The sequence below is a fragment of the Centruroides vittatus genome, unplaced genomic scaffold, assembly GCF_030686945.1.
Source record: "Centruroides vittatus isolate TY-2023 unplaced genomic scaffold, ASM3068694v2 contig_391, whole genome shotgun sequence".
Lineage (NCBI taxonomy): Eukaryota > Metazoa > Arthropoda > Arachnida > Scorpiones > Buthidae > Centruroides > Centruroides vittatus.
In genome coordinates this window covers 1,455,610-1,476,397 of record NW_027122207.1, presented here as the reverse complement: position 1 = coordinate 1,476,397, position 20,788 = coordinate 1,455,610, and the positions used below count along the sequence as shown (strand labels likewise).

General features: G+C 33.7%; 1 protein-coding gene across 1 annotated transcript in view; it reads right to left on the bottom strand.

Moving 5' to 3' along the window:
- Ifrd1 (Interferon-related developmental regulator 1) overlaps positions 1-5,031 on the bottom strand; it is a 70,037-nt gene extending 65,006 nt beyond the window's left edge. The window contains exon 1 of the mRNA XM_067271066.1: positions 4,716-5,031. Within this exon, the coding sequence (XP_067127167.1) occupies positions 4,716-4,746 (31 nt within the window). The 5' untranslated portion in view covers positions 4,747-5,031. The remainder of the gene's footprint in view (positions 1-4,715) is intronic.
- Positions 5,032-20,788: the final 15,757 nt, after the last annotated feature.

The window sequence follows — 20,788 nt, the reverse complement described above, 5'->3', positions numbered from 1 at the left end:
GCACCTGCATAGTCCCACCCTAATACAATAAACAACCTATTTTTAGTATGGGCTTATAATTAAAGGACTTTCAATGTTCAAAAATACAAAAATTTCTTTACAATAATGATATCATGCAATTTCTTCTGAAAAATTATTTTGAAAAATGCACCAATTTTTTGCAAAATGACGCTTTTTTATTATTATTTTTTTGCTTTTTTTCAGTTTTTACTGACTTTTTCATTATTATTTTCTTTTTGAAAATGTGACCATATTTTAATGATACTAGCTGACTCGGCCACATGTTGTTGTGGCTCAAAATATATCTATTATAAATGTATAACACTTCCCCCGTGGAGGGAATTTCAAAAAATCCCTTCTTAGTGTACATTCTCTTGACGTACCCTATTAAAACGCAATCAAAAACGCATCTAAAATAGTATAATAAAAGCCGAGTTTCACAGTAAGCCTTAATCCCGTCACTTTTCCCGCTGGGGAATATCGAAAAATCCCTTTTTAGTGTATATTCTGTTGACGTAACCTATTAAAACGCAATTAAAAACGCAAAAAACCGCATGTAAAATAGTATAATAGAAGCCGAGTTCTTCACGGTAAGCCTTAATCCCGTCCATCTCCCCCCACTGGGGGGAATTTCGACATGTATATTATATAAAAACACGTGCGTATTCGAATGCAACGTTGTGTCAAAATTTCAAAGGAATCGGTAGGAACAAACGAACGTTATATTTTATTTATATAGATAGATAGAAAATGATCTGCTTCAGTCCATTCTCACAGAAAAGCATAATGCCTCACAGAAAAGCAAACTTAGGTCGTCGGAAGTTAGCGCCATCTGTTGGACATAAAAAGCCTTAATCCATATATAAATATATTTTTGAAAGGGGGGAAATGGTGTAGGGGTATGAAAAATAGATAGTAGCCGATTCTCAGACCTACTGAATATGCATATAAAATTTGGTAAAAATCGGTAAAGCCGTTTCGGAGGAGTAAGGTAACTAACATTGTGACACGAGAATTTTATATATAAGATTTTAAGTTTTATTATAAAATAAAAAATATTAATGCCAAAATATATCTATAAAAATAAATATGGAGACAAAAGAAAAATCTTTATAAAATAATGACAACACTTCTATTTAGCTAATATAATAAAGACAAATCAGAAAAAGCTTTTAAATGCAGTTTATTACTTTGCAAATTTTCCATGTGGAGAAATTTTTTATGCAGATTTATTATAGTTATTAATAATAAATCATTCAGCATTATTTTGCTTGAATTTTTTTTTATAATAGCTAAAGTATAACTAAATATGAAAATTTGCCACAATTTAAACTACTGTATTGAAAGCAAATAATGATTAAAAGAATAAACATTTACTATTTAAAGCAATGGATAAGACTGATAATTGTGACTAGTAACAAACATTATCAACTACATGTTGAAGCAGAGAGCATGACAAGACAGTTTAAAAATGCCTATTTACCTGAAGATGATAATTATAACCAAAAGTCTGATCCAATAAACAAGTTTTTAGTGTATTTTAACTCAGGCCTATATACCCAAGTCTCTTTTGATACACAACTTTTAGTGGACTTTTCCAAAGTTAATTCTTAAAATATTTGATGGAAATGCTAGAAATCATACAAGATTTTTATTTTACCTATTTATTTATTTACTTTTTAAATAGTCTTACACAAAGACATTTGACTATAAATAATATTTTTATTAACTGCTGCTAATATAGTTAAACCTGTCTATCGCAAACATTATCTCAAAATGTATTTCCCCCCTGCATTTTCAGCCTTTCAATATATTTTCCATGTTTATCTCAAATCATTTTCTCCCAAATCTCTATCTCAAATTATGGACTGAAGTGTCAATTACAAATTCAAAGCTCAGCAATTACATTTTGATAGAATAAACTGTAGTTGAGAAACACCTCTTATAATACAGTCCATAGTTGCAATTAATGCTGATTTTCTCTGGTTACAAGTTTTAAAAAAAATTGTTTACAGCAACATGACATATAGGAGATATGCTAAGGAGGGATGCCCCCAGAAGGACTTTAAATAGGAAATTGGCCCCTATTTAGATGTTACAAATACTAAGAAAACCCAGAAAACTCCACTTGGCCAACCTATTTGCAAGGTGCAAACCCATAATCCATGATCAACTACCAATGTTTAGTGGTATCATATATCCAATCACACCTAATATCGTTTATCGTGTAGGAATCTCTATATCTCAAATTTTTTTTTTCATTCCCATGAAATTTCAGATAGACAGGTTCAACTGTATATATAAATGAATATGTACTAACAACATTTTAACGATTTTTCTCCATCTAAATAATAACTGTTTAATGATTTGGAAAACAAATTTAGTAATTTTAAATTTCAAATAATAATACATAACTGATTATACTAAATGTGACTTAGCTTATCTATTACATGAAAATTATCACCTTTAATTGTCCAGCACAAATGTTTTAACAAAAATAAAAACATTTTCGATCGTTTTCAACGGTCATCTTCAGTTACAACTCAAATTAAAAAAAGAACGATAAAATAGAATTAAATACGAAAATAATAAATGCGCATGCACAACTATAAATGTATCACGCATGATGCCTAATATACAGAATAAATGAATAAAATTATGTAAACAAAAATACGTGGCCGCATCTCTTGTATGTTGTTATTGTTTATCTTTATAAAACGATTTCCATGCGGTTGATAAAGAATCCGCGTCTCTATGATTGATACATCCCGTTTTTTCTTGGGCTTTATATATTTCTAGCTTTTCTAGATGTTTGATTGTATGTCTATTGTTCATCGGCTTGATGACAGAAGCTTGGTCCCACAATAAAAGTTGGTTATCTATTACAGGTAACCACAACATAAAATAAATAGTTACGTAATGTTTTAAAATTTAACTGAAATTTTAAATTTTTCTATCATTTACAATGGAAATTAAAATGCAGAATCATAAAAATTTTAATACTGTAATGCAAAAATTATATTTAATCATGTTTCATATTTAATAAAAAAAAAAAACAAAACGATCTGAAATACAAATTTTAAAAATTAAGCTAACAGACAAATTAGATTCGTAAATGATCAAAACTTTTATATATACTATCAATAAAGTCAAAAGAACTAAAATTATAAAATATTTTCATTTCTGAAATTAATAACTGTTTTTTAGCATATGGAAAATAATTTTTTTTAAAAACATCAAAATTAAAAAAAATTAGAATTGGAATGAAATAAAAATAAATTATAAACTTTTCTGTGTACAATTGCTATTTCAAATTGAATATAATCACTATTTAGAATCAAGAACATAATTAAATTAAAACCGGATAACTCAAAATTAGGTAGTCAACATACTTACCTTAAAAATAAACTTAAGAAATCTGAACAAAAATTCTTTCTTACTAGTTTTTTTTTTTTTTTTGAATCTATAAACACCTGTAGTCAATGTGGAATTTTTTATCTCATTATAATTTATCTAGTATTTTAATAGAGATAAGTTATTGAAAAAATAGTTTAGAAATTTTAGTAAAGTATATACTACATTAATTGTTTATTATTCTTTATCAGAATATTTGAATTTTATATATAAAATATAAGTTTATATACAAAATTATAAATTTTAAAATTTATTTTATAGTGCACAAAATTGTAAATCTCAACTAACAACTGAAAAAAAAAAATCTTCAAATTATCAAAATGCTTTTAAATAAATACCATGCTTTTAATATAATATTTAAGAAAAGATCTCTCATTTTTAAATGAACAGAATTTTATAGAATATTTTTATTATTAGTAATATATATATAGTATATATAGTAATAAAATTATTACTATATATTCGAAAATTGCATATATTTATTAAATTTTCTATAAATTCAAATACCAGCACTAAACAAACCTGTTGGAATAACCAAATCATTATCAAAACAATCTATGTAATAGCATGTTTCTGCCCTAATTCTCAAATATCTCAAACATTCTTTAGTATAAAAATAAAACTTATTTTATCAACTATTCCAATTAAGATCATGACACAAATTTTATTACGTCTATATAAAATTACTATTTTATCATTTAAACTAAATCAAAATAAATACTCATATTTTAAATCTAAAAACTTAAAACCAAATAATTTTATAAGGAAAAGAAATAAATTTCTATAATATATATATATTAACACATGGAATTAATAAAGTTTAAAACATTTTAAACCGAATTTATCAATAATAAATCCGACATTTTTAAACTAAAAATAATCAATATGTGAAGCAATTCATAACCCCACGTGGCAAAGAGAAAGAACAAAAGATGATCTCATACAAACAATATTAATTGAATAATAATCAAACATATCTTTGTCCTTCTATTAATATAAGAACACGACCCAATTTCAACATTAATAATAATTATATACAGAATATTATAAGAAAATACTAAAAATAACGTTAAGAAAGCGGAAAATACAGCTACACGATTGGCATTCATTCCAAGGACAGCTACAAAGCTCAAGGTTAGCAAAGACCGCAGTTCTAAGAATTAACAGATTAAAAAAATGATTATTTAACGTTAAAATCGTGCATAATGTAAGATATATAAATGATATTAAATAATAATTTAATAGCGATCGCTATTTTCTATAAATATGCTAAGCCTAAAACGAGGCCTAGGCCTACTTACTCGTCTTTGACTTTTTCTTTCCTTTTGGCATATTTTAAGTTAATTATATAAAAATATTGTATCGATAGATAATAAAATATGAAGTCAAGATGGAAAACACCTAAATATAAAGTTCCTACAGCACAATTCACACTTTAAATCCACTTTACAACGTATAGATATTGGAATCCGTCTAAACATGGTGCAATGTGGACCGTTCAATGATAGCACCGTCAACATCAGGTTTAGTAAACTGCGTCATACTTGAGAAATCCTTATTGGTCGATTAGTCGATGACGTCTATTCTGTGGGATTTCCCAATGTTTATAAGAAAATTTAAATAAAACGTAACAAAATAAAGTCGACTCGAATATTGAAATTAAATTTCTCAGAAAAGTCTTTAGTTTTTGGTTTTATCAAAGAAACTGCTATATGTTTATATAATATCGTATTATCATATCTGCTTTCTATATCTAAGTTATCTCTGCGCAGACAAGGGAATATAAACTTTACCTCTCTTAAATGATAATGCTATCATGTATGTTATTATTTCATTAAGTAATTTATTAAATAATACATTACAGGAATTTTTTTTTTTTTGTATATTATTATATACAGGCATTTCTTATAAGTCGCCGATCGTGAATTGAAATATTCAAGAATATCTAAAATAAATTGAAAATAAAGTAAAATATGTTATTAACCGTATCACAATATGCAGATCATATCATACAATTCGGAATATTTCAAAACTGTCAATATTTGTTGTTTAAATTTTTACTTATTCCAATTCTGTATGTTACATAACTTATTCAAGATTTGTATTGAGTTTGAATGTGAAAAAACAAACATCTAAATGTTTGATTTTTTATAATGACAATTACTGAAATATAAATCATTGTCCTATCGCGGAAATCCGGAAATCTCTGACAAGGATTTCCGGAGAAATTAGCTGATTAAAAATTATTCTAGTCTATCTAGTCAGGAAAAATTAATTAATTTTATTTTGAAAATATAAACATGTATATATATACAGTAGAGAGTCGTTTATCCGAATCAATCGGGGACTGGGGTTGTTCGGATAACTGATTTTTCAGATAACCGATTATGTGCGAAAAAATATATTAACCTGTCCGATATTGAAATTTTTCTCCGTTGCGTGTCGCTTCGTGTTGAATTTTCGTCGATTTTAAGCCTAACGAAAATTTTAATAATAATAATCGAGGCTATTGTATCATTAAAAATTATTTCTTTATTTTGTACCAACAATATTTATTTTGTACAAACAAAATAAATATATTGAAAAATATAAAAACATAAAAATTATACTTTAGAAGTAAATGTAGTATCAAAAAAGTTCGATTCAGTACGACACAGTCCGACTGGAAAGCGTTCGGATAACCGGGGTTCGGATAAACGACTCTCTACTGTATATATATATATATATACAGTTCATTTCTTTTTACTCTTTTGTATAAAGTAAATTTCATTTGACATTTTAAGCGTTTGAAAAATTAGTTAGTGGAATGCTTGCAATTGAATTCTGCATAACTATAAGTATATGAAAATTATCTACAATTTTTGCAATTAAAACGAATAAATTTACATAATTATTTTAGTTTGAATTTTGCCCGAAGTAATGATTATTAAAAAGCAATAATTATCTCCAATGAAAATCAAATAATTAAATTTATAATTTAAAAAATACTTAGAGCATTCATATACCTATGAATTAAGGAAAATTTTTGTTTTTAATAATGATAATCGTTACGAAATACTGTATTTAAGACCAACACAGATTGTTATCACTTAATATTAGAAAATGTAGGATAAATATTTCAAATAAGTCAAACTAAATAATGCTCTCCACAAAAATGTATTATGTAAACATCGGGGATAAAGTCTAACGTAATTATGGTTACATTATAATTACGTTTGTCTAACACAAAGAAAAACTTTTGTGCATAAAATAAATAAACGAAGTGCCAGATAAAAGTATCATAAAAATATATATCAAACAATAAAATTATAAGTGATGATGTTTATGTGAAATATTGCCTAATTAAAGATAGAGGATTCCTAAGTCATGTGAAGAAATAATTGAAATATAAATCATACAATCTATCTATATACTAAAAGTCTGAGATTGTTTGGTTGGTTGTAATTAAATACAGAAAAACCGGCATTTTTATATAGAAAATACCGATACATTTTTTAAGAATCCTATACTCCAAATGAGAATAGTAACTAAATAAAACAAGTTTCATTAAAATCGAACGACGGATTACCGAATTATCGCCGTGTTTTCTGCTCAAGACATCACTTTTTAAAGTTGTCCATTAATCTTATAACTATACTCACAGTAAATCGTCCGAAGGGTTAAATGTAAATTACTAACTTCTGTATGTATTCATTGAATGTTTTATTATTTTCAACCAATTTGACGTATCTCATATTTATTTAAATAGAATAATACAGAATAGGAGGAAATACGATATAGATGGATAATTTTTAATAGTAATCATCACCTAATTTCATTTAATGAATATTATAGTATACAACATATAATATAAACAAACATACTGATAATCTGCAATAAAATTCTATTTACATTTAAAAAATTTTTTTACATAAAAATAATAATTTAAACTTCGAACAAATAAATATAAATTTTAGTCATTGATTGCCTTTCCTCGATTCTTTCGTTGAGCAAATTCGTCAATGATTAACTGAATATCTAATTTTTCCACAGTTTTGGCTTCAATGCATAATATGACTAATGCGTTGAAACGATTTTCTGTCATATTACAACGTAGGTAGCCTTTTATTATTTTTAAACATGAAAAAGAACAGGACACTTAGTCTCCAGTTTTTCGTGTTACAACTCCCAACGTGTTGAAGGTGTCACGTGGTACCATCTCACACTCTGACGTCAAATTAGTAGTCTCGAATTATAACTCACGTGCTTTCCCATCTCACCATGTGAGTTGCTACTCACGTTGATGCGAGCATGTGAGATCGCTACACGAAAGTGAAAATGGCTGACAGATATGCTATTCTAATCACAATCGAAGCGTTAGAAAGAGCCGAAAGACGTTGTTTAAGATTTCAACAAATTTTTCGACCAATTATATAATATAATTATTATTATTATTATTATTATTATTATAAATTATTAAGAGCATACACATTATGTTAAGATTATTTATTAATCAGAAATGTTAAATTAAGAAATAGATCAAGGAAAAATACTGAAGAAAGGATTAAATTAAAATACTTTTATGCTCCTCCCCATTATAGGGCTGATATCACCGATGCAATCGGTGAAAGCCTATAATGGGGAGGAGCATAAATAGCCAAATTAATTTACATCAAATAATTCGAACGCCTGTATTGATTGGCAGTTAATTTTTAAACTCTGCGCATTCCAATTTTAAAACATTAATGAACCTGAAGCAGTTCTCGATAGAGATACGAAAACGTTGGTTGGAACACGTTAATATTTTTGTTTTACTGGAAATAGAAAGGCTTTAAAAAGAATAATCGTCATTATTTTAAAATTTTTCGCGTAATTAATTTTATATATCGTTATATTAAAACTATGCTTTAATATAACGATATATAAAAATACATTCTGCAATGTTTATTTAAATTTAAAATTTAAAGAGAATTTTTAAAAATAATTTATATTATCAATTTTTATTCTTTTTGTTTTGTAGAGTTAATCGATTTGGCAAGTGAGCCGCTCAATTCACGTTCGTTTGTTTACAACTTGTTACAGTTAAATTGATTGGTCGAATCATTATAGTCGCAAACCCAGACGCATTGTAAATAATCCCATCATGCTTAACGACACACGTAAACAAGTGAATATGACCTACTTCCGCTCGCCTTTCGAATTCGCTTGACGGGTTTAATCCGAGACTACCGATTATGTGAGTCATAGTAACACGAGTGAGTTCAATGACGTCAATTCGAGTACAACACGAAAAACTCGAGACTAAGGGCCCAGGCGTGTACTATTTGAACAGGTGTGCACAAAAATGATTCTCAGAACTATATCAACATTAGGATAAATAACGTGCAAATCTTTACTCCGTAACCATTGACAGAGCGCAATCAAGCCTTTAGGCTTGGTTTCCACATTGAAAATTTCAAGATGAGATTTAAAATGTAATATCTCATTTTAAAATATTGACGACCACTGTCTTTCCCTTCCGTCATTTATTCTTTTCTTTCACAATTAATATTAGTCTAACTAGGATATCGCGCCATTTTCTCGTATTGCGATAGAATTGAGGCGGAGCCAGAAAGAAACTGGCGATCCTTGCATTTGTCGCCACGAAAGACGCAATCCAAGAACAAAGCAATTGACGCCAATTTCTTTGTTCTTGTATTGTTCGTATTTGCGCCCATTTCCCGTTAGGCGTGCTTAATGCTTTTTTTATATTTTATCTTCGAAATTCGCGTCAGGAAGTATGAATATTGTAACTTTGACCCTATTGTATCTTGAAAAGAAGTCATGAGCCCTATTTTTTATTACATTTTTGAATTTCTCATTGCAATTAGTGAACGTGGTAAAATTTTATCAAAATCGACCATCAGATTTTGACAACGACGTCAATTCTGTATAATTCTATATGCCATACAGAAGACGTGCTAGTGACCTTGGAACATCGCGTGTGCTCATGCTAAGACCTTATATCTCGAAAACGAAATCATGGTTTTTGGATTCCGTATCGCAATTAATGGAAAATGAAAAATTTTTATCAGAATTAATCGATCAAACACAGTATTGAGAACGAACACAGTTCTATAAGTGACATAGAAGAGGCTTTGCTAATGCTCCTCCTCAATTAATCGACGCTAACACTGCGTTGACACTTGCGGACAGAGTTGACAGCCTTACGAGAGAAAATTATCGTATCTGTCCCTAGAAATTATTGTACAGACATCTTGATCCGTCACACTTACACCCTCTAGCCATAGACGTATTAACTACGTTTTCCTACGTCAGAATCTCTTTAAACTTTTTATCTAAGATCCCTACTTACAAGAAAAAAATTTTTAAACGCCATTTACACTGAAGTTTTCACGACTCCTCCTTATAATATATGATTCAAAACAAATCTCTAAATGGCATAATTTAAAATTTACATACAATTTCATACAAATTCAACATATCGAACATTATCAAATAATAATCATTAATAAATATGTAACGCATTTCTTTCTGTAAATACCGTACTTACTTTATATGTATATGCCTTAGTTTTTCGAAATTTTTGCGACCGTCTAAAATTTTTAATCCACCCGACTCATGTTTGGCCGCAGCTCCTAGTTTAAGAAACGCTGTCCTAAGTCAATAAAATCTTAGTTCTAGACAGTTCACTAGATAGAAACTACACTGTAATAAAATATATTAACATATAGTTATATTTTGTACATGTAGAATTATAATGGCATTTCAACAGAACGTTTATTTGTACGAATTTTCTTTGTACATCAATTTGAGCATTTTATCAGTTGGTCTAAAAATAGCAGTTAGCAGCCTCGAAAAGTATGAATGGGCACACCTTTTTCATACTTAATAATCGAGAATATACAGTAGTATCTAACGAGTAAGCAAAAACTGCCGAAAATTTTGTATCCCTGTAATGAAGAGAAAGACACGAAATATCAACGAGAAGTCGATACGTACACAACAAGCCTGAATATACTACATACAGTGGCTGTGACCATGATTACAGCGCTCTTGGTGGCAACGACGGGTGTATCGACGAGTTAGAATATTCTATCACGTTGCCTTTACACAACATAAATACCATGCCCCTTGACTAAAAGAAAAATGGCGGACGTGTATTCAATTTTCCTCAAACATAAGGCGTATTCAAAATTTCAGCATTAATCCAGTGAGATGCTGCCGGAAGTGACGCAACTGCTGGTGTTTTATAGAGAACACAAACGCTGACTGCCGGGAATTTCGGGAAAAAATAAAAATAAAAATTACTAATGATGTGGACTTCCACGTGTTAAATTTATTTCTGAACTTATTTAATGAGAACAGCTTAATAAAAAATGAATATTTCGGAAAGAAAAATAGAGATGTAGATTTTTTAAATTTCCGTAGAAGTTTTAAATAATTAAATCAATCCTAAGATTACACTTTAATAACTCAAACAAATTATGCGATGCCTTACGCAGATATACTAGTATATTAAAATATTCTATTAATGTACTAACTGAATTTTAATTTATTCGGGGTTTATTCATTAACAAATAAATTCAAAATTATCAACGCAAAATAGAGCCTCAAGATGGCTGCCATCTTGTTTGTTGGTGTATCGAGCACCGAAAAAAGACGCATGCAGTATGCTGGAAGCACGCTGGCAGCAACTGAAAGTTATCTGAGATTTTGAACAGAGGTACTGAGAGGTGCTGGCTGCGCGCTGAAATTTTGAAAACGCCCATGACGTCGCTTCAACCATTCTATGTAGTATATTCTAGCTTGTTGTACGTATAGTACAAAAATGGTGATTGCGAATTAAATGTTTTCAATAGTTAATTAACGGTTATTTTGAGAGTAAGGCGTATTTCTGAAATTATCGTATATACGATAATTATTGTAGAGATGGCAACCTGCCTGCGAACGATAAAAATGTTACAACAATATTTTGATAAATAAAATGGTGGTGTGCGATTTCTGGCGCTATGTTTTAGCTCCAAAAGTCTTTCAAAAATTTAACGTAATAATTATTAGATATTAATAATCGACGGCAGGATGGCCAAGCGGTCAAGGTGGCAGCCTACCGCTCTGAAAAGCAGGAATCGAATAGGGTCGAATAATTTTCAGGTATTTTTCGGAAGGTGGTTCGTCCGCGTATGTCAGTCCCGTCTTTCACACCCGGTCGCTCCATTGTGGGCCTCGCCGAATCCATAATGAGCTTGCAAAAAGAGGCCTCTAACTGCCCACAAGGCGGAAAGTTTAAAAAAAATTACACATACGATAAAAAAATCGCTCTTAGTTATAGCAACTTTCTTTCTTTTTTATACTGAATATTTACTATGAGTACATTCTCAAAATGTACAGAAAAAAAGTATTTTTTGAATATAAAATGTATCTCGTAGTGCCATAATTTGCCGTCCTTTAATTTATTTCCTCTTCAAATCAATAACTGCCTTCCAAACTTCCTAAAACTCATCAGCATCATTCTTATTTATTACGTCACATCCCAAGCATAAGAGGTAAATACAAATCTGCTCAACAGTCCTTACAGTTGTACTGTACACGCATCTTCCTTGTTTAAATAAATAAATTATTAGTTCTTGGAAATAAGTCTTATTAATATATAAGTCACTTTAATTAACGTTTACGTAACTAAACTATAACACGCATATTTCATATAACCAACGTCTGATGACGTCAGGAAACCGCTTTTAAAATGGCGTCGGATAAACGAAATATTACGAAATTTAGCAAAAATTGCGCTGTCGGTCAATCGGAGAATACTGGACGAACGAGAGGAATGATTTGTTCTAGTTTTGGGGGTGGCGAGGTAAAGATGACGTTCGATTATAGAAAATCTTGCTTCTAACCTCTTGTGGAGAATGGAAACGGAAGGCGGAGGGCGGTAGGGAGTCTCTCGATCCCAATCCGTCGTCATTCGGGGGATAGAAACGTAAAAAATGCAGATATTTAGCCTTAAAATTCAAAAAGAATCCATTACGTCAATCGCATTCGAATTCGTTAAGCGCTTTCTAATCTCCATAGAAACGGCAATTGTTGCCGTTTCTATGTTTCTATGGAAACGCGTATTGTTGCAACACGATTTTGCGTCACTCTTTGCTCCTGTTTTCGGTGTGTTTTTTGCCTTTTCTCGGTGTTTTTTGCTACCCGAAGTGGTTTTAAGAAGACTTTTGGACGCCGACAGTACACAAAGTAAGATTTTAATTAGAATTTAGCTAGCTGTACGATTTTATTTTCGTTTCGTTTAATCCAGCTGACGGAGACGGCATCGGCCGGCGTATTTGCGTTTAAATCTGCCGTCGCTTGTGAATTAGGACTTTTAAACAAGCCGCCACATTGGAAAGCGACCGAAGCGCCGAAAACGAATTAAGTATTTGCTCATTGGTTTATTTTCGTAATTAATTCATTTATATTTTATAAAGACTGTCAAAGAATAAGGATTATTTATAGAAATTCAATTAAAAATTATTTAATACTAACTTTAAATACGAATTCCATCTGGTAACATTGATGGACGGAGACGGCATTCTGAAGCATGGGATGTTCCTTCGACAGGTCAAAAATTTCGCCCTTTGACCTCCGACTTCTCCATGCAATTTATGTATTAGTTACAACGCTTTTCAATGGCTTATTTTGCCAGAATTAAATTGTCTGCAAACACGTCTAATACCAATACACTTGGCAGTTATCTATACAGGCTGGACACAAAGAATTCTTTTCCTTAGGCTCTTTGTGTCTTTCCACGAGGTGGTCTTTTCTGAGTGCAGTCGATCTTCCACACTTACGTAACCCTCTGCCAATGCTTTGTGCCACTTAAACGTTCGTGTCCCGAATGGCGAGTTCGGCTGTGGGCACGTTTCGCTTCTTCGTACGTTTGTCTTGTGTTTTGGACGACTCGTTGGCAATTTCTTTGCACGAAACTCTTTTAAATGCCGTCGTTGCGTTTATGCGACATACACGTTAGGGTAAATTGCTCTATAACGAAACACTTGTTACGACTTGGGCTCGAGTGCCTTTTCCGCATGGCTACGTGCGGCGTGTCTTTAATTTTCCGTCGTACAAATACAAATTACATGTAAGAGAGTTTCTTCGTTCCGGGTCGGTCGTCTCTACTGCAAATACAGTTGGAACGTTCTAGCAATTTCCGCTAGGATCTAACGCGAGCTATCCGAATTCCGATTCGTCGTGAACTTTTTCTGCGTTAAGTATATCCGAATCCCATTAATATATATATATATATATTTTCTTTCTTTACAGAATGAAGGACTGGCGGTTTTGGCGGTGGCTGCGGCCTAAGAAGATGAAGAAGATGAAGAAGTGTGAAGGGCGTTCTCCTTCCGCAATGGATGAAGAGAGGGCCTTTTCCCCCTTTGAGCGGGGAGAGGAACTCTCTTCCATCAATTGCGGAAGGGGTTCTTTCTTCACCGGAACGACTTCAGGAATAGAAGATGTCGACAGCATTCTCTGTTCCGCGTTGAACGGAGAGGAGGCATTTCGCTGTTCGGACTTGTTCCGAAAAGTGAAAATTCTCCATGTTGACGACATCATCTTTGCCGCACTGGGAGGGGAGGAATGTTTCGATCATTCCTCCCTTTTCCAACGAGTGGGATCCTCTCGTTCGGTGTGGGCAAGGATGCAAAGGAAAAAGCGTCGCTTCGCAAGAGATGTGAACGACTTTTTCCTTTGCTATTTCTGAAGTATCATTTAAATTTAAGGTTTTAGTTTCAATTTACTAACGTAGTATAAGAAGGCAAGAGGTTTTTTTAATTTTTTTTCCTCTTGTCGTACTAACATTTAAACTAAAACCTTAAATTTAATTAATTTTTTTTTCTATTTAATCTTTACCGGATTAGACACTTTTCACCCGGACTCGACACCTTTTCCCGGACGTGACCCACGGACTTGTCTCCCGAACGTGACACTCGGTCGACGACAACGGATTTGAATATGTCCGGATGGCCGAGCGGTCAAGGTTAGCAGCCTACCGCCCTGGGGGACCCGGGATCGAATCCGGACGGGTCGAGAAATCCCCAGGAATTTTTCGGGGGGTGGTCCGTCCGGATATGTCGGTCCCCGTCCCTCACCACCCGGCCGCCCCATTGTGGGCCTGGCCGAACCCATAATGGGCTTGCTGTAAGAGGCCCTCTTAGTGCCCACAGGGCGGAAAGAGTTACCAAAAAAAAAAAAAAAAAAAAAACGGATTTGACTCCCGATTGTGACCACCCGGACGTGACAAGTTTCTTCACCGGAATCGACATTCGGCCTACCTTTCTTCCCAAACAGCTGTTATGAGGATTGAGCTTCCGATTAGGGTTGGTTAGGTTAGGCTAGGCTAGGTCAGGTCTTTCGCTCTTCTCATAACACTGTTCGGGAAGAAAGACTGTCTGATAAAGGTAATAATCTTCACCTTAGGTAATGAATGAATCAACTTCTGCTTTTCTCACTGTCTTTGTGTTTTGTAGGAACATTTGGGAGGGAGATTCTTCTCCCTTCCCAACTTTACCACGAAGAGGACCAAGTGGACATATGAATATTTTCTGAAATCTTCGATGGTAAGAACTCTTTCGTTTCGTTTTTTTAACACATCTTATTCTCATATCGTAATTTACTGTTTTTCTGTTTATAGGCATGCCGAATACGTTCTTCGATCACACACACACACACGGACACAACATCACTGTACACGAAGATATACACCGTTTAACCTTTACTCGAATTCTCGCACTCACGCACTTACACGTCAAGCGCCACGTTCTGTGTAATTCGACACAATGAAACAACCCGAACACTCGCTTCCCACAAATCCAACCCCTGGGTCCTCGTCCCGGGAAGTGGAAACGCCAATTTTAAAGATTAAAAGACTTTAAATTGGCGGCCGAAGGGGCTCTGGTATCACACATCTTGCATGGATTAAATAGAATTTCAGACATTAGCATCAATAATCGTTTTGTGATAAAATTTTTCTGTTAAATTTACTGTGGTAAGAAATTATCTGCGCACAAATCTCGCTCGTATTTTAGTATTGCTAACTCTTACCTAAGATGGTCATTAATTAAAGATCTTCGTGCTCATCGTATATTTCATCACACTTGCATATATGGCAGCTGGTGATTCTTTGTTTTGTTTATAGAGGGCCGTTTTAATCTTACCCATCGTCGGTTTCTGAAGATCCACAATTTGGGCTGCTGGACTGTCTTGACACACCAGATACAGATCGCCCCGGGTTCTTCAACAGCCCGAAATCGATCTCAGAGCGGTAGACTGAAGTCTTAATCGCTCAAACATCCGGCCGTCACCTTGTTATACCAGATGTTGAAAGTATAACAAGTAGCGACACTTTTATATAAACTGTTTCTTATTGCATGCAGGACACTGGCACAGATATTGTTTTTAGTTCCTCTTCAATGTACCATATTTTACATAATATATTATTTCGGTGAGAAATTGACACTGTTTTGATCACGACGCGTTTTAGGATCTTAAGGATAACTGGCTTTTATTCAAGCTTTACAGACGTGGGGAAAACCCGGAAAACTCCACGTGGCCAGTCTGTCCTGGCGAGGCGCGAACTTACGATTGAACTTACACAGCCGATTGCAGAGAAAACGTTTAGATGCCAACGACGATTTAGAGATCATGTAAACCGCGGTTCGGAAAAATTTCATTGCCACTGTTTAGACAGCGATTCGAAACAAGTTATTTGACCTACTTTTTAGACTTCCTTGATAGCATGTTTAAACATCATTGTACCGGTACATGAGTAAAAGTCGCCATATTCATTTGTTGGTCACAAACTTTATATTATAATGGATATTATTTATTTAATAAATATTGTAAACTGGACGAATTAAGATAACTATTCATCTCGACAGTTGCGAAGAGAGAGGATAATTCGAGATCAAAGTAATCCTTTAGAAAGCTATTCCGAAGACGGATTTCGAATTCGGTATAGATTTTCTAAATCTGGATTTTTTCGTATTGGCGACGAAATTAAGCATCTAGATGGAAGAGGTTGCCATTAACTACTGAACAACAGTTGTTGACACCATTCCGATTTTATGCCACTGGAAGCTTCCGGAGTGTAGCCGGTGATATTGGAGTTCACGTCTGTACTGTATGCAGGTATCTATCAAACTATTATTAAATAAATTTGTTAAGTTCGATATTCAATTTAACAAAATTGTAACACGTGTGTTTATGTTACCCGTAGTGTTGATGTACAGTCCACAGCTCTGTCACACGTGTCAGGTGTGTTGTGTAACTACAGACTTGGGAATGCGGGGAGAGATCTTCCTGCCTAGAGAGGGAAAAATTGTGTTTTTTCCTTTGGTGTGGCCGGGCAGTGCTGACCGGAGTGTGTGGCTGTGTGGCTGGCAAAGAACCAGTGTTGTGCCTTTATTAATTAATTGTCGGGTGCCTGAGTGTTACTCGTTTGTGGAGTGCCAGTGTTACTCACTAGTGTTAAAAATAAATTACAAATAGTGTTGTTGTTGTGTTATAAATAATTTGTGTACTGTGCTTAGAACGTGTAAACAGCAACATGTTAAAACATTTTACAAAATTTAAAAAGCTTTTGTATAATAATAGAGACGTTTATAATAAGAATGAGGTCTTGTTTAACCTTTGTATTAAGTTATATATTGTAGTCTCTATTAATTATCACTATATCGTTATCAGAACTATCCAAAGCGTTTCAAAGGCATTAGTTCATCTGAAGAATGCCGAAATTGTATTTCTGACAGAATCTGAACTTCCGTCTATTATGCAAGATTTTTCTACATTATCTAAGGATAACTTTCCTGGAATAATTGGGGCAATTGATTGCACTCATATACCTATCCAGTGTCCTGACAACAGTAGAGCTCAACTTTTTTTATAATAGAAAATCCTATTATTCTATTAGATTAACTGCCAGGTGAGAATTATTTACATACAATATCATCCTTACTTAATTAAGGTTAAGAAAGTTACATATTTAAGTTAAATTTCGATAAAATGGTGTTTGGAAAGTCAGTGGAATCATGCTCGACATTCCAAACGCCATTGTCAAACTTCTAGGCTTACAGGAAAGCAGGGCTGAACATCCGACGTACACGTTTTCGAGTTTAAAACTTCGGCCTCAACTTCGCTAATTTTTAATAATTTCCGCCAGGACGTTCTTTTCTTCTTCGGAAAAATTCATACATGTTTTCGATGCAGTCACACGAATAATTCTCTTATGCTGAACGACTCCTAAAACAGGGGAGTAATGGCGAAGAAAGTAAAAGCCAACGTTTTGCCGAGGTTCGTTTAGATGGCGTTCAGAAATAGACGATCGTCGTCTTTGCAAATCATTTTAAGCCGCGGTTCAGCCAGCCGACGCGTCGGCTGGCTGAACCGCGGCCGAAACGGCTTCTAGACGTCGCGACGTCTAGAGGCTGTTCGGCTGTTAAAAGTCGTTTAACGTTAACGCTGTCTCTGCAATCGGCTGATTGCGCCTGAAAACTTCTTCCTTTCATGAAACTCGAGAATAAAAACACGTATAAAAGACACCATTAAATTGAGAGTTGCGTTTCTTCATGTTAACAGTTGGGTCACTCGACTGAAAATGGCGGCGCTAGCTCCTATGTCGCCACGGTGATTATCTTAGATACTGTAGCTATCATTACAGATGTTTTGCGCTCTTATTTTGATTTTCTTTTTATTTTCTTGACGAACTATGACAAACAGCCAGAGGTTGATGCTCTGTAAAGCGGATGCGCGAATGCCTGTAATCTGGCTGCTTTACACGATTCAAATACTTTCGCTGTGGACGCTGTCCCGGATTCGACAATACTGGGAATATGCATATACGAATTTATATTCGAATATACAATAGCAATCTTATCATTGTTTTTCACATGTATAGAAATTTCTAATAAAATAAATAATGCGGTTGTAATAAAATATTAATTTTAAGTAATTCAAAATACATTAAAATATGAAAACAATCGCACAATATGTATTTACATTTTAGAAAATACAAGGGTAGCGACGCTTCCACAGCTTCGATGTACGGCATGCCACTCTTAAAAAGAATTATATTATAAAATTTTATAGTCCGTGCTTTGATTTCAGCAAAATCCACTTTATCGTATATTTTCTTGCTGTATGAATCGTCTTTGTAAGCCAAGTAATGATATTGGTAGACGCTCAAACAGCAATGGTTAGGTAAACTTAGTTTATTTATTCATATGCATTTCGGGTTGATTTATTTCCCAACCCCTCTTCAGTGATATTATAAAGCTGGTGCGTGGCAGCCTTTACCCATCTTCAAACTCATCATGAACATAACACCCTCTCTGCAAATTGAATGTAACACACCTTTATGTTAAAAAAAAACAGTAAAATAATTATAAAAATTGTACCAACTTATAATAACGCACCAGCTTTATAATATCACTGAAGAGGGGTTGGGAAATAAACCAACCCGAAATGCATATGATTAAATAAACTAAGTTAACCTAACCATTGCTGTGTAGTGCTCCGCCACTATTTGTTCGTTTTTTTTGTGTATCTATATATATAATCGAGACGAGTTGATGATAATGATAATGATAATGATAATAATAATAATAACTCTCCCGTGGTCACTACCTGGTCGTGGTGGGAGAGCCCAGTAATATTAATTATCCATAGGGCAATGCAGGCTGGAGCACAAGCTCCTGGTAGGGACACCCATGCCAGTAAGGTCTATGGGGAGAAATGAAGCTAAGAGTGACCACACCCACATTCTGTGGTGATATTTATTATGGTAATAACTAGATCAAAGTGTGATATCGGCTCGGACGTCGCCCGGGTTAACAAGGTCCGCGTTTGTGGGTTAGGCAGAGGCTCACGTTCGAAAAATAGGCCACAGTCTCCCTTGGTTACCGGTGGCGAAAGCAGCACCGGCCCAAGCATGGCTACTGCAATGCCCTCAACAGATGTGAGGAACCAACCCAGCCTTGGTGTTTCTGTGGCAATGCATCCACAGACCACAAAGGCTGAAAAACCACGCCAACGGATGAAATGGACAGTAGAAATGAACGAGTTTATCATCCGTACTTACTACACGATCACAAAACTCGAAACAAACATGACAGCATACAGACAACAACTACACCATAGATTCACACAACAGTATCCTCATCTCACTGTCACCGAACAAGGGTTGTTGATCAAAAAAGAACAATTATACACAACAACCTTATTCCACAAACAACACTTGAACTTATCAAACAACAGGTTGCTGATCAAATACATCAACAGACAGAAACATCTAACATTAATGAAGATCATGTAACCTGTCAGGATAATCCAGCAAAAAGCATTGATAATAACACACATACAACAATTACCACTAATGATACTACAGACGCTTCCTCGTCCATCACTGATAACATAGACATGGATTTAGTTAATACGCTCTCACTTATATTTCAGGAAACACTCACTAAATATACAGGCACAGATCCCACACAACGACCACGAATACCAAAAATCAACACGTCAAAGGAAGTAGGAAAAACACTAAATTATGTAAACACTCACTTACTACCACACTACATTCATTCAATTTCTACACTCTCAGACATTCATACATTAGTTTATGCTGGGGCAGTCACAGTAGTGACACAACATGGACTGAAAGTACAATCACAGACAAATACACAGAAAACACAATTCTATCACAAGCCTGCCTGGCAGAGAAGAATAGAAACACAAATAAATGACATTAGACAGCAATTAGGCAGGCTAACACAATACGCTAAAAGCAACATAACACCCAAATTAAGGAAACAGCTCAAAAACATTTTCAAGAAAATAAAAACACACACACAACACACGCATTACAGAATACATTGATACACTAAAACAAAAACTTGCTGCCAAAGCATGTAGACTCAAACGATACAAAACATGTACACTACGAAAACAACAAAATAAATTATTTACAAACAATGAAAAACTCTTTTACAGACAAATTAATAACAAAGCAAACACTGATACACAGCACAGTGGCACACCAACAGAAGAAGAACTCACAACATATTGGTCTTCTCTTTGGTCCAGTGCTGTCACGCACAAAGCTGATGCAGGCTGGATCGAGGAGGAGAACAAAAACTTGCACAACATACCAACTATGCCCTGCGCTGAAATAAACATACATGATTTCCAATACACTGTTAACAGAACACACAACTGGAAGACACCTGGTGTAGACAACATTCACAATTTCTGTTACAAAAAGTTTACATCACTGCACCAGGAACTAGCTAAACACCTAACACACATCATCATCAATCCACAAGACATGCCAAATTTTCTTACTCAGGGCATCACCTAC